The sequence below is a fragment of the Zootoca vivipara genome, chromosome 14 (genome assembly GCF_963506605.1).
Source record: "Zootoca vivipara chromosome 14, rZooViv1.1, whole genome shotgun sequence".
Lineage (NCBI taxonomy): Eukaryota > Metazoa > Chordata > Lepidosauria > Squamata > Lacertidae > Zootoca > Zootoca vivipara.
In genome coordinates this window covers 10300609-10314935 of record NC_083289.1, presented here as the reverse complement: position 1 = coordinate 10314935, position 14327 = coordinate 10300609, and the positions used below count along the sequence as shown (strand labels likewise).

General features: G+C 40.8%; 1 protein-coding gene across 2 annotated transcripts in view; it reads left to right on the top strand.

Annotated features, from left to right (window-relative positions):
• The window catches only part of CSNK1G1 (casein kinase 1 gamma 1), a 51600-nt gene that overhangs the window by 21447 nt on the left and 15826 nt on the right, over positions 1 to 14327 (top strand). The window contains exons 6-12 of one of the 2 annotated variants that reach the window (XM_035132274.2): positions 528 to 762; positions 2215 to 2300; positions 3828 to 3912; positions 5087 to 5235; positions 6355 to 6456; positions 7213 to 7320; positions 8905 to 9011. In XM_035132274.2, coding sequence (XP_034988165.1) covers positions 528 to 762; positions 2215 to 2300; positions 3828 to 3912; positions 5087 to 5235; positions 6355 to 6456; positions 7213 to 7320; positions 8905 to 9011 — 872 coding nt within the window. The remainder of the gene's footprint in view (positions 1 to 527; positions 763 to 2214; positions 2301 to 3827; positions 3913 to 5086; positions 5236 to 6354; positions 6457 to 7212; positions 7321 to 8904; positions 9012 to 14327) is intronic. The other variant, XM_035132276.2, reaches the window with a different exon arrangement.

The window sequence follows — 14327 nt, the reverse complement described above, 5'->3', positions numbered from 1 at the left end:
GAGTAGGTTGCGCTAGATAACTTCTAGTTTTCAAGGTCTGATGATGATGGAAAGCAGAACATGGATTAGAGAAGTGGCATTCAAACTTGTATGGAACTCTGGGGTTTCTTGAAGCTTATAAGGGGTATTATCAGTGAGATGAGTAATGATGAACAAGGCTCTGAGAAGTTAGCTTGCTACCAATTGCTGTCAATCTTCCTCTTCCTCGGGATGTAGAGGATGTTCTATACTGCCTGTCTGTTCATGTGGGGCAACAATGACAACAGGCGTGCTCAGAGCCATTCATGAACAGATTCTCTTATGTAGATCATATTTCAGAATCTTCTGGAACACCTTGAGGGTTCCTTGGCAGATGGGTTTTTTCTATAAAAAACACTGCATTATTTGTCTTCTGTTAAGGTATTTTAACATCTGGGAATGATGTTAACTTACACTTTAATGTACACTAGCTCTTGAATAATTGACAAACACTTGACAGTTTTGTAATTAAAGGCATTTAAATAAAGTCTTGTCCTGTCCTCTTACAGATCTCTCGAATGGAATTTGTGCACTCAAAGAATCTCATTTATCGAGATGTCAAGCCAGAAAACTTCCTTATTGGACGACAAGGAAATAAGAAAGAACACATCATCCACATTATAGACTTTGGACTGGCCAAGGAGTACATTGATCCTGAAACCCAAAAACACATACCTTACAGGGAACACAAGAGTCTAACTGGAACAGCAAGATATATGTCCATCAACACCCATCTTGGCAAAGGTTTGTATCTTCATCTGTATTATTTTTGCAGAACTTATGCCATTAAAACGTTTTCAGATGTTATAAAAATGAGACATTTGAATGACTGGAACTGAAAATCCATATAGAACTGTAGACTCCTGAAATTTATTGCCTCGGGATGGGGGTGGGTGGGGGGGAGAATGCTAAGCTCTGTGTGTGTGTTCAAATCATTTTTATCCTGCTCTTACCGGTAAGTGGAAGAAGACTCAGAAAGCAGCTTACAAAGAGCAATGAAAAGACAGTCTCTGTCCTCAGGCTTACAATTTAAAAGACATATTGTTGCTACTGTTACATAATTTTGCATGCCTACCTGACAGTAGCACCTTTTTTCCAAATATATTTAAATTTCATTATTAAGGATATTAATAAATACTGTCTTTTTCTGTGTATAAGACGCCCCCGTGTATAAGACGCCTGCTATTTTTTGGGATTCAAAATTAAGAAAATTCACTATGCACTATCCGTGTATAAGACGACCCCTTATTTTAAACTTCAAAAATTTAGGAAAAAATATAGTCTTACACACGGAAAAATATGGTATGTTGATTACAAATAATATACATAAAATAGCCTTTACCAGACCAAATGAAAGCCTACCAACAGCAGTCGCTTTTCATTTTGTCCATTAATGGCTTTCATCTGACTAGCTTCTTCAATAGTTCAGTTTCCCTACACTTTTTTAGTTCCATTTGCATTTTGCTCTTGCCCATATACACACAATTTTGTCCTTAGCTATTTTGTTATTGATAGCTTTTTGAAACTCAGAAATAGATTTTTAGCAAATCAGTGTTTGTGTTGTTTTATGTCAACCTGTAAGCCAGCTCTAGCAGAAAGCACCCAAAGCATTATTTTTGCTTCCAGAGTGCTTCTTGTTTGGCTACTTATGTAAATGCCTTGGTAGTTGCACTTGTGTGATCCACATGGGCTTCTTTGGAGCTTTTACTGTTTTACTGTCCTTGCAATCTTGACTTCTCATTCCCTGTTATGCTCTGTCCTCGCACTAGTAGAGTGCACTGTACTCTGAAGAATATCTTGGAAGCTTCACAGCATAGGCTATGTCATACTTGAAAGGACACATTTATCCATCTTGGAGAGGTTGCATAAGCACCCCAATAAATCCTATATTTACCATTGTGCTGGGGTTTTTATTCCTGACTTGCAAAAAAACAAAGACCACTTTAATGAAATACCTGTATCTAGATTTGGAGCCAGTTCATCCATAGAGTATGAAGCAGGAGTGTCTTTTTGTAAATGGAGAATAAATCTACACTAAGACTTCATGGCAATCAGGAGTCTTTGACAATTGTCCCCTTGTGTGCTCCCTGATGCCTACAAATGTTTCCTCACATTGTACCAGAGCTAGGAATGTAATCGGTAGGCATTTCTGATAGAGCGGATAAAACAGTGGTGCATTTTCTTACATCCTTTCAGAGCAAAGTCGTCGAGATGACTTGGAAGCCCTTGGACATATGTTCATGTATTTCCTTCGAGGCAGTTTGCCCTGGCAAGGCCTTAAGGTATTTGCTAAAGTGTGTTGCTTAATAGAATAGCCTCCAGCAGATACTTCCTGTTTGACGTATAGCTTTACTTTCTTCTCTGAGGATTCTGATTTACTTGTACAGTGGTACCTTGGAAGTCGAACGAAATCCGTTCCGGAAGTCCGTTTGACTTCCAAAACGTTCGGAAACCAAGGTGCAGCTTCCGATTGGCTGCAGTAAGCTCCTGCAGCCAATTGGAAGCTGCGTCAGCCGCATCGGATGTTCGGGTTCCAAAGAACGGTAGCAAACCGGAACACTCACTTCCGGGTTTGCGGCATTTGAGAGCCAAAACTTTCAACTCGCAAGGCGTTCGTCAACCAAAGTACGACTGTACAGTTTTTAAGAAAACATGGCTTTGGGCAGTGATAACTGGTGGCAGGGGTGGTGTTTCCTGTTTCACCACCTGAGGCAAAATAGGATTTCCCACCACCTGTCTTCACCCCTCACCCCCCAACACTACTTCTTCTGTGCCTTGGATTTCACTGAACTTTGCAGGGGCTGGGGCACTCTTCAAAGTGTTGCCATTTGGCTTCTCTCCCCCACCCCCATTGGGGAGGTGGGAGCCGAGTGGCAGCATGTCACACAGAAATGTCTCTGATCTCGCCAAACTTGGCAGGAACCAGGGCGCCTCTCAAAGCATTACCGCTTGGCTTCTCCCTCCTCAGGTGCAGGGAAGATGAGAGGCAATGTTTGGATGCTGGAACGTCTCCCTTATGGCAGCGGAAGTGGTGGGGCAGGTGGGACGCCACCTCATGCACTTCTACCACCTGATTCCTATCTGGAATAGGTTTTTATTGAGTGGGAAGGATCATGCTCCCATCCTTTTTAGATCTGCTGTTGGAAACAGATGCTTGATGAGCTGTGCTGTGGTGCAGATGAAGTCCTTTGTCAGGATGAATACAGCAATGGGTTAGAGCGGGCATCCCCAAACTTCGGCCCTCCAGATGTTTTGGACTACAAGTCCCATCTTCCCCGACCACTGGTCCTGTTAGCTAGGGACCATGGGAGTTGTAGGCCAAAACATCTGGAGGGCTGCACTTTGGGGATGCCTGGGTTAGAGAGTTAATGGGGTGAAGGAGATATTAGTTTAGTAGAGTCACTCTCAACTTGCTGATTATCATGCACTATAGATAGTAATGGTCTTAGAGTAAATGTTCTTGTAAAGAGCACGTTTCAAAATAACTTCAAACACCCCTTTTCTGGGCTGTGTAGAAGGAGGAGCTTTGGAGAGGGTGCAGACTGGCTTTAATGGGTCAAGGAGCTGGCTGGAAAGCCATGTTGTGTGAGCTTGCATGCGCAGACCTGTTCATGCAATAGTAGTAACACGTAATGTGTATATGGTGCTTTACAGTGCTCGAACGGCTTTACATAATCTTAATTTGCAACAACTTGATAAAATAGGTCGATATTATCCCCATGCTGCATATGGGAGGCAGAGAGGGGAAGAGAGTGGCTTGCCTTACTGTGTAGCCTAACCCTCTTAAAATATATATTTGCCTTACACAGGCTGATACATTAAAAGAGAGATATCAGAAGATTGGGGACACAAAGAGGAACACTCCAATTGATGTTCTCTGTGAGAACTTCCCAGGTAAGTTTCAGACTGGATGGTGTATCTTCTGTGCAAGCTGCCTTCTGAAAATAGGAACCAGGCTCTTGTTAAAGCAGCATTTCCTGAGCTCAGGTGTTGGAACAAATGTGTTCCTACTGATATTCTTGGATTCTTTGTTCAATGTATGGCTAGCATTGGAATTGGCTGTAAATTTCAGTGATACTTGTGTTTAACCTGTGACTCTCCAAGTGTTTTTGGGTAACTATTTTCATCATTCCTGACCATTGACCATAATGGCTGTGACTTCTGGGAGTTGGAATCCATCAGCATCCACAGGTTACCCTTCCCTGGTTTTCAATGATTGCTTGCAGCCACCTGGCTAATGATAAGTGCCAATCCTAGCACAAGTAAATCAGTCTGGTCAAGTTCACAACCATTCTGCTATGTACTAGAGAGCCTGCTTTCTTTTGATAAACTGTCTGGTTTTGCAGGCTGCAAATGGCTACAAAAATAGGAGTTTCAGTCACCTGGCAGGTTGCTAGGGCACTGTTTAGTCAAGGAGCTGAAGGTCTGACAATATGGTATGTTGAGCTATTGTTCAAAACATTTGTGGCCTTGTTTGGGTTATTGCTGACTCCAGATTAGGAATGTAGGCTCTGTTCCCTGCATCTGATTATAGCACACTGACCTCAACAGAACGTTGTGGCAAGGACCTAGACTCAAATAGCTCTTAAAGTGCAGCTATTTTTCATTATTTTCATTTGCTTTTGTCTCTCTTTGTACCTTGGCTTGTGGGCCCTTGTTTTGGAGACAGGAGCCCATCTATTTAATACAAACATGCTTTAACCTACTGTTGAGGTAGCACACTTGAAAAAATGAGTATCTTTATATTGATGTCCACTGAGAGAATTGGGAGGTCTGGTGTAAATGCTTCCTCCTCTCTAAACTCCTCTCCATTATATATTTTTGCTACCTGAAAGTTTGCTTTTTCATATGTCTAAATGGCCTCAAGTGTACTAAGGAGAACCATTTGGAAATTGTGACTGCATATCATCCTACCAGTGGCACAGGTTTGTTGACCCCCTCATCTACTTTTGTAGGTTTATATCTTAGGGGATTAATCCGACCAGTAGGTAATGTTGAAATATATTCTGCTTCTACTTCTTTCTGAACAGATTATCTGATGTTGCTTCTTCCTAATTCCCTTTAACAGAGGAGATGGCAGCTTATCTTCGTTATGTCAGACGATTAGACTTCTTCGAGAGACCAGACTATGATTATCTACGAACAATCTTCACAGAGTTATTTGAAAAGAGAGGATTCACCTTTGATTACGCCTACGACTGGGTTGGCAGGCCAATTGTATGTTGGAGCTGAGTGACATACTCATTTTTTTCTCGACTGTTGCTCTTTCTATAATGTCCCTTTTAAATGGCAGTTACATTGCAAATAATCACCTCATGATGAACTGAGAACACAAGATGACCTTTTTGCTGTACAGTACCTTGAAAACTTTGCTGCAAAGCCATATACATATTCAAGGCTCCAAACATTTTTCTTTGTTCAAGTTACTAAATGTGTCTTTCCGAACAAGTAGTACTGTAATGTAGGTGCAATTGGTGCTCTTGCATTGTGACTAGAGGAATGACAGAATGCAGATTTTCTTGGCGCTCCTCAATAACCGTAGATTGTCAGATATGACTGATTGTAAGTGTTTGTGCTCATTTATACTTCTTTATTAGTATGACTTAGTTGCCTTTTCTCCTTTCCCTTATCAACTAAATTCACCACAAGATTATTTTCATGTTACATATCTGTTCCCTGCCTTCAGCCATGTGTGGCAGCACTGAGGAACTTTTCCAGACTGCAGGCAGATTGTTATCTCCCACCCTTTAGAGCAGGCATCCCCAAACTCGGCCCTCCAGATGTTTTGAGACTACAACTCCCATCATCACTAGCTAACAGGACCAATGGTCAGGGATGATGTGAGTTGTAGTCCCAAAACATCTGGAGGGCCGAGTTTGGGGATGCCTGCTTTAGAGGGTCAAACGTGACGAGTGGGTGAGGGCGGGTGAATCAGTTTGACTGCCAAACTCTCCTCTCAGACCAAGAGGGGGTCGAAGAGCAAACCTCAAATGTTCTGAAGAGACATTTGTCCATCATTATCGGGGGAAGATTAAACCTCCAGGAAGGTGGGGGAGTGTCCAGAATGAGGAGAAGTTCAGAGCAGCACTGTGGCATCTACCACATTCATGTAGATGTTTAATTGGCCAGCTGGATAGCATGAGATTTCAGGTGTGGCTCTTTGTCTTGAAGAAGCTGTAGGCCACTGGCTGAAAGCAGCAAGTTCATTAATTGAAGATAGGGGGGCAGCATCTATTTGGTTTCTACTCAAAAAATATCCGCTCTAGTTGTTAAGTCAACAGATTGTTTGAGAGTCACCTGGTGGGTCAATTCTGTTTGTGTGTGTTTCTTTTCCAGCCCACTCCAGTGGGGCCCATGCATGTGGAGTCTGGACAATCTGTAACAAGAGACATCCATGCACATAGGGATCGATCATCGATGCAGCCCCTCCGAAATCAGGTTTGTTAGCATAACATTGTTTTAACTATAACTTTCCATTCAAACCTTTACTGAAACTTTAATTTATAAAGAGGTACATACAGAGAAAAGACTGTTAATTCTGTTTCTTGGGTGGTTGGGGTGGTAGGAAGGTTGATTAATTAATATCCTGTATTTAATCATCTTTCCTGTTAATCTACTTTACTGTATATTTGAACTGAGTGAATGTCACTCAGTGACATTCAGAATGCCATTAGTTTGAACTAATGGTGAATGTCAGACTTTGACGGAAGGAGAGACTCTTTTTGCAAGATAGGACTTTATTCCCCATTGCAGTATTGGGATGGTTTTAAATCTCTCTAGCCATCGTTGTAGTGCAATGATCTGCATTTCTGCTGCAGCACTGGGCTGAGAAGAGAGGTTTATACTTGGACCTATGATGCATGTGTATATATCTATAAACTATGTACACATGTGTGAGAGACAGTGTGACTGCCAGTAGGCTTGGCTAACATTTAAAATGTTTGATAACAGAGACTTGCCCTGGATTCTCCCCCCCCCCCAGGAAGTCCACTTTGGTATTTACTGCTTTTGGCTTCTGTGCAAACGGTTGGGAGTAGACTTCTCAAAATTAATACTTCTTAATTGCTTTGCTTCTCGGTGCCCACCCTGCAGCGAGCTGACAATGTGCTTTTTAAAATAAAGCATTGCTTTGCTCTGGTTTACCTTTGCCTTTCCTCCTGTCTTTTTGCTCTGTGCTTGCAAATGCCTATGCAGTCTGCATCAGAACGCCGCGGAGAATGGGAAATGGCACCAATGCGACAAGCCAATGCTTTGTTTCTGCAGTCTCACTTAACTTCAGATCGGCATGGGGGATCAGTACAGGTATTGTCCTCCTCTGTTCCACACATCTTTTCTACTGCAGTCACTTTCTTGTAACGTTCATATGCACCACATTCTGGTGCATATTTGGTTAACTTGATGCTTCAGCTAAAATGTATGAATTGCCTGTCACAAGGTATGAGGCAGCACAGTATGAGAACTTTGTCTGTACTCAGAATATCTACAGGACACAGATTTCCTCAGTTTGGTGTCGTATGAGAGTGTTTGGTAGGCAAGTGTGATGTCACCATTTGTCTACGTTGATTCTTTAGACAGAGTTTGTTTCTTTTTTCCAGATTTTGTTTTAGTGTCTTCCGGATACTTTTATTTAAGAGTTAAATTTCACCCAATAGCATAATAGTATTTACTCTTTCTTGTATTCTATACCAGGAACTTTATTTATTGCTGACTGTTCATTTATTGTTGACAGCTTCATTGGTTGTTGTCTAGTGTTCATCTCATCCACTTTCTCCATGCCATGCATGATTTTATACAACTTTGTGATGTCCCCACCCACTTACTCACTTTTAAAAAAGTAAACTAAAAAGCCTCAAACATTATAACCTTGGGAGCAAAAGGTTTCTTTTTTTATAAACATTTTTATTAGATTTTCCACTTTAAATATCCAATCCAATTCCAAATTATACAAATTATGCAAATATCAATTAAACAATTAAACCAAATCTTCCGCCAAATTATACAATTTTAATCACTTCCCATGCTTCAGACTCAGAAGGCCTAATCAACTTATAGTTTACTGCCTTTCTATTCAGTATAGTCCAAGTGGAAATAGATGAGAATTTGTGGAGAGCATACAAGCAGGCTGCTGCTGTCTGGTATCTGGCTACAGCTACCCTGATATCTGCTTCCTCCCCTCACCAATCAGGATTGCTTGAACATTTGGTAAAGAAAAATCAATGCTTCCAAGGTAGTGTTGAAAATTAGCAAACAAAACTAATAGCCCACAGATTCTTAGTATTCTGTTTACCCTCATACATGTGAAAAAAGCAAAGCAAAATCCTTTAAAAAACCCTCCCTCTAAGCAGAGCAAAACTTGTGGACAAACCATGTGCTTCACGTGTAGGTCCCAGCTTCAATCGTTATTTCACTCTGTAGTTGGAGTGTGTATGTTATACGTAGTAGACAAGCCATCACTCCTCAGACAGTTTTATCCAGGAAAACTTTGGTCATGCACACTATATGTATATTTTGATCACCTGCACTGCTTTCTTTCTTTTTGATGATGCTTCCACTGATTATTTCAGAGCACTGTGGATCTTCTCTGTCATTGGAACCCTCTTGATCCCAAATCAGGCTAGAGGTGTAAAAAATTAATGCCTTAAGATTCATAAACTAGTAGTCTGCAGAATTCATTCTATGTCTCACACATTTTTTAAGTATCTCCTAATCAGGTCAAAAAGAAACTGCTGGAATGTTTGCAGAGAACTTACAACCCAGGTCATAGAATGAACTTCCTTTCTGAGCACCAAGTTTCCTTTTCAGTTAATTTAATGTGCCTATGCGTGTGACACAAACGAGGACTATGTTTTCATATTAATGTCGGGGCTTTGTTTCTATTATTTTAAGGTGGTAAGCTCGACCAATGGTGAGTTGAACACCGATGAACCAACAGGAGCACCTTCCAATGTACAAATTGCAGCACGTACTGATGTGGAAGTAGTGGAGGAAGCTAAGTATGTTTGCCATGAAAGCAGTTTCCCCCCCGCATCATTTGTGTGTCAAATCAGTTTGTGTGTTCCTGTGTTTGATGCCTATATCTATAACCTGCTATCAGATGCTTTGTTTTTGCATGATAACCTCAGTGCTGCTGCTGATGGTCAGCTTCTTTTCACTTGCACTGCCCAGGTAATGTTGCTGTTGGCCAGAGCATGCATTGCAAATTAGTATTTCAGAAGACTTTGCAAGTGGCATGTACAGTAAACGTCCTCTGAGTTAGGGCTATAGTTTCTGTTTGTCAGACTGTATGCACATAACTAGTGCTGGGGATGCAGAAGCCAGAGTCCCTCTTTCTCCCTCATTCTTGAAGTCTGAGCCTATGCATCTGGATCCTTTTAGGTTAACCCGTCAGACTGTGAGTAACTCCTTTTTTGCTATGGAAACACGTAAGGTAACTTTCTTTATAAGCTGCCTGCTGAGTGTTGAAAGGTATTTTGTTGAGGGAATAATGCCTTGGCTGTTTTTCCATCTCCACCATCCGGTGGCACTTTGCATGATCTTCTACCATTACGTGAACCATGATGTGGAATCTTCTCTAGGTAATCAGCAGTCCTCTTTTCTTTATAAATGAAGTCAGCACACACCTACTGCATTATCATGGGAAGGAGGTTCCACAAAGGCTTCATAGATCAAGGCATAGCAGATTGACTGACTTGCCTTGTGGCTACTGAATGTCTCAGCAATCATACGCTTCTTGGCAAGCATTGTGATCCTTTATTTCCTAGGCTGGAAATAGCCTAAAATTGCTTGTGAGAAAAGCAAGTCTAATTGTTCTTCAGGTGTGAATCTTCAGCTGAGAAGTAATCGCCTAGCATTCCATTACCCAAGAAATGTGTTATCATTCTGCGAACATTTCTGTCTTCAGCCATAAGGAGAGCTTCATAGCTGCCTCAAGCTTCAGAAATGCAGGATTTGAATGTATTTAAATAAAATTGTCCTTGTGGCAAATTTAATAATTGTGTGTTGCATTACCAGATAAGCCTCTGTTCCTCTGCAGGGGAACAATATATTTCAGCAGAAGGGGGTGGGATGAGATATTAACTACTTTGGATTTTTATTGTTATATGATACAGAGCTTTCTGCCTGAGTTTCTTTTGACAGCAGACTAGCTTCCACCAAGTGCTGCTCAAGTGAACTGGGCTTCAGTACTTGTACTTCGCTTTGGATACTAGCTTTTAATAAATTGTTCAGCTTGTTGCTCTATGCAAGACAGCCTTTCCTTTGGTGCTGCAGCATCAGCTAAGTTAAGTTAGGCCATGTCCATGGAGCCTAAAAATTAAGACTCCAAAATGTCCCAAAGGACATATTCTCCTGTGGTGGACTTGTTGCTGCAGCTGTGACAACAGCAATATCTCTGCGTGTTAACTTGAAAATAAATCACACTACATTCATTGAGTTTTTTACTCCCTAGTAAGCATGCTTAGGATTGCCTCCTTAGTGGGAGATGCCAATAAAATAGCATTACTGACTTTGATTTTACAGCTGAGCTATGTGAATAATTGTTTTCTTCTGCAGTAAATATGAAAGTTAGGGACATTTAATGTTGACTGTGGAATTGGGGAAGGTCCTGTGGTTACAACATGGTGTACCATATCTCCTCTACACTTGACCCTTCCATGGAAATTGCACATTCAAGCTTTACCCACAATTTCCTGGGTATGCTAAAAGTTTCCAAGATATTTGAATTCACACAGACATCTAGTCAACATGATACTTCAGTTGAAAAGTACAGCTATACAAAGGAAATGACTGATACCGCAGTCTTATTAATTTCATAGGGCTTAGGGGCAATTAATTATGTATAGAACTGATGGGAGAAGTTGTGTGTTTGTGTTTAACTTGTATAGTAAAATTTGGAAAACTGAAAAAGGCTTTTACTTGCCTCTAGACAAGATGCTGTCTCTTCTCTTTCCTCACTCTGCCTTTACTCTTCCTTTCTGCCTGTTCATCTCCCAGCCATAGATGATCTTTATTTACTTATTAAACCATCAACTTCTAACAGACCATTCAAATGTTGTCTACCTCAAGCTGTGTGACTTTTAAGACCCCTGTTTCTGTGTGTCTCCAGACTTATTCTTACTAGTGAAGCCTTTCTGTCTGCTCTTTTTTCCCTTGCTGTGAATCTCCTGTTCAAATAATATAAGATCTCTTGGTGAATTTCTATCCAGACCTTTTCCCATTTCCCTCCATATGCACAATTCCCTAGTTTTGTCATTAATCAGTTTCTCTATCCTTCATATATATATGAAAGATGCTCACTACCTTCAATCATGCAACCTGATCTCTTGATCCATCCTTTCCTACCCCTGCTTTTCTCTCTAGCTATCTTCATTTGTTCTGTGCTGCCTAGTTCCTTATCATGGGCTTTCAGACATACAAATATTTCTCAGTCCTTATTTCCGCCTTATATTCATCCTTTCCCCACTTTCAGCTGTCGCCCAGTACCTTTCACTGCAGAATTTGTTCAGCATTTTGTATGATCATGTTTACCTTTTGACCTCCAACTCCTTCCTTTACTCTTTTCAATCTTATTTTTGCTAGATTAACTTCACCGAAACTGCTTTTACCAAAGTTTTCAATACCTTCTTCTGGCCAAACCTTAGAGTGGCTTGCATTCTAATTAAACAATCTGGTATTACAGTCATGTCAACTTTCCCTTAAATATATTGTTTTTGCCGTTTTTGATCCTCCTTAAGTTCTTTTTTCCTTTTTCTTTATCTTATTCCTTGGCTCATAATAGAGCTCTACTTCCATTCAAAATGTAGCCATTTGCCTCTGGTTGCTTGCATTTAGCTCTCATTGCTTGTGCTTACTACACATATACAAATAAAAAATCTCTCTTTTTAAAACTCTGATTATCAATTTCTAATGAATTCTTTTACTCTGATTGCATTGCTAACAACTCCTGTATCCCAAACTAAACAACATGGTAAGAATTCAGATATCAGTTTCAAGAACCGAAGAAGAGTCCTACTGGATCAAAACAAAGGCCTATGCAGTCTAGCATCTTGTCTCCCATAGTAGCCAATCATATGTTTATGGGAAGCCCACAAGTAGGACATGCGGGCAATAGTCTTTTCCTGCTGTTGTTTTTCAACAGCTAGTTCTCAGAGATAGGATCTTTTCAGATACAGTGGTACCTCGACTTACGAACGACACGACAACCGAATTTTTCGACTTACGAATGGGGGTAATGGCCACGCGCTTACGAATGTCTCGACATCCGAAAAAAACTGTGGCGGTTATAGATAGGGATTTTTCGACTTAGAATTTTTCTATTTTCAATGCATTCCTATGGGAAATCACGTTTCCAATGGCGTTTTTCGACTTATGAATTTTTCGACTTACGAAGGTGCCTACAGAACGGATTAAATTCGTAAGTCGAGGCACCACTGTACTTCCTCTCCTGACTACCTGTCCCTAGTTGTTGTTGGCAGAAATTTGATAATTTCCCAATCTCACAAGACTGCAAACTTGCGGACATTGAATGCTTCCCTTTCTTGTTGTCTTAATACTGCTACTGTTTCCACCTCTAAAACTGTTTTAAACCATCCATGGTATTGCATCCTCTTTTTGCCGGCTAACGTAGCTGAAAGTCATCCATTGTCTTAAATCTCTTTTCCAGCTTCCTTTGTCACTTTCCACACCAGCTTTGTCTTTTGTAGCCTTTAAATTTAAAGGCTCTCCATTATTTTGCTCCAGACCATAAGCTTATTTGATGTTGTCCCATCTATTTTGGTTTCTTTTCCACTGTCAGCTATGTTCTGCCTAAGTTAGACTGCAAATCCTTTGTGCCAGAAGTGTTACTTCTGCTTTCTCCAGCACGTGCTGAAACTTAAATAACACAGTACTGGTGGTAATAATTTATTTCCAAGGCATGTAGGGAGACTCCTTCTCAAAATTATAAATGAAGTTAAGGAAATGTAGGGGTATTGTTTTGATCAGTTGCCATGTTCCATCAAAGCACTTAAGATATTTGCATTTGAACCTTTTTAGCCAGCTATCTCTAAGAGTTTCCTTGCAACTTAAAAGGTTCAGAAACTTTCTTGCTCCTGTCTGCCAAAGTCCTCTAAAGCACATTCCCGTCAAGGATGATTTTCTGATGCTCTAACATAGTTGTCCTAGATAGTTGTGAAAACTTTGTCTTGAAGCAACAATCCCTTGTGATAGCTCTTCCCTGGTTAGTTGCAGAAGGTTCAGGTGGAACCAGGTTTGACTAGGCAGGTAGACGCCGTGTGTATCACAGATCTGCACTGCATGTTTGCATGACTTGCCATGACATGCTTCCATCTCGCCTCTGAACTAATGTCTCCCTACCTTTCTGTGTTTTTATTTGTCTTTCTTTCTTTCTCCTCACACTGTCTATTTTAGCTGCCTGAAAATGCTCAACTTGTGGTGAGTCACTCTCTCCGGTTCACATACAAGGGGGCGTGAACCAGACCAAATCTGGTCAAATCTGGCCAAATCAAAATAAAATTAATGGAAGGGGTGGGTGAGCTGCTCAGAGTCCTTGGACTGTCATCCTAACACACCAAACACTTGTCTTTTAAGTTTTACTTGGTGAACAAATACTGGTACTTGAAATTAGGAAGTGTTTGGAGCTAGAGGCAATAAATTTCCTATGCAATTTTCTCTCTACTTGCACACTTTTGTCAGTTGTCAAATTTTTGTGGCAGAGGCACAACTGTCCTGAAAGCACTGCACTTGTTACAGAGCTAGAGTTCTGCTCTTTTCAATCCTGATTTCTGTTAGCAACTTCGTAGTAAATATGTGGCTTGGGTGGGCGTTGCCCATTGCTTCGTATTTCCAGAGCTAGGCTCCTACAGTAAGAAAATAGTAATTATTCTGGACTGAGAACCAATAAACTATTTTCTGAACTACATCTACCAGTAGGCTGCTTATACCAGACACAGATCAAGGTACTTGACTTCCTGTTGCTTCCTGCAGTTTGTGGGGAAGAGTTAGTTTATAACCTTCAGCTTGTAAAATTGTGCCCTCCAGGTGTTTTGAACTCAAATGTCTGTCGGCCAATGGCCATACTGAATTCTGAAACATCTGGAGGGCACCAGGTTGCAGAAGGTGGGTTAGAGCTTCATATTTTGTTGTAGAGGGTGAGGATAGGACAAGGAAGCAACCTATGTGATGAGGGCTGTTTACAAGTTGGAGAAAAGCTACCACTCTCACCATTGTGATTATCACTGATACTTGTTTTTATGTGTGCCCCAAACTGCAGCTGTTCTCTCAGTGTGTGAACAAAACGAATCCATAATGTT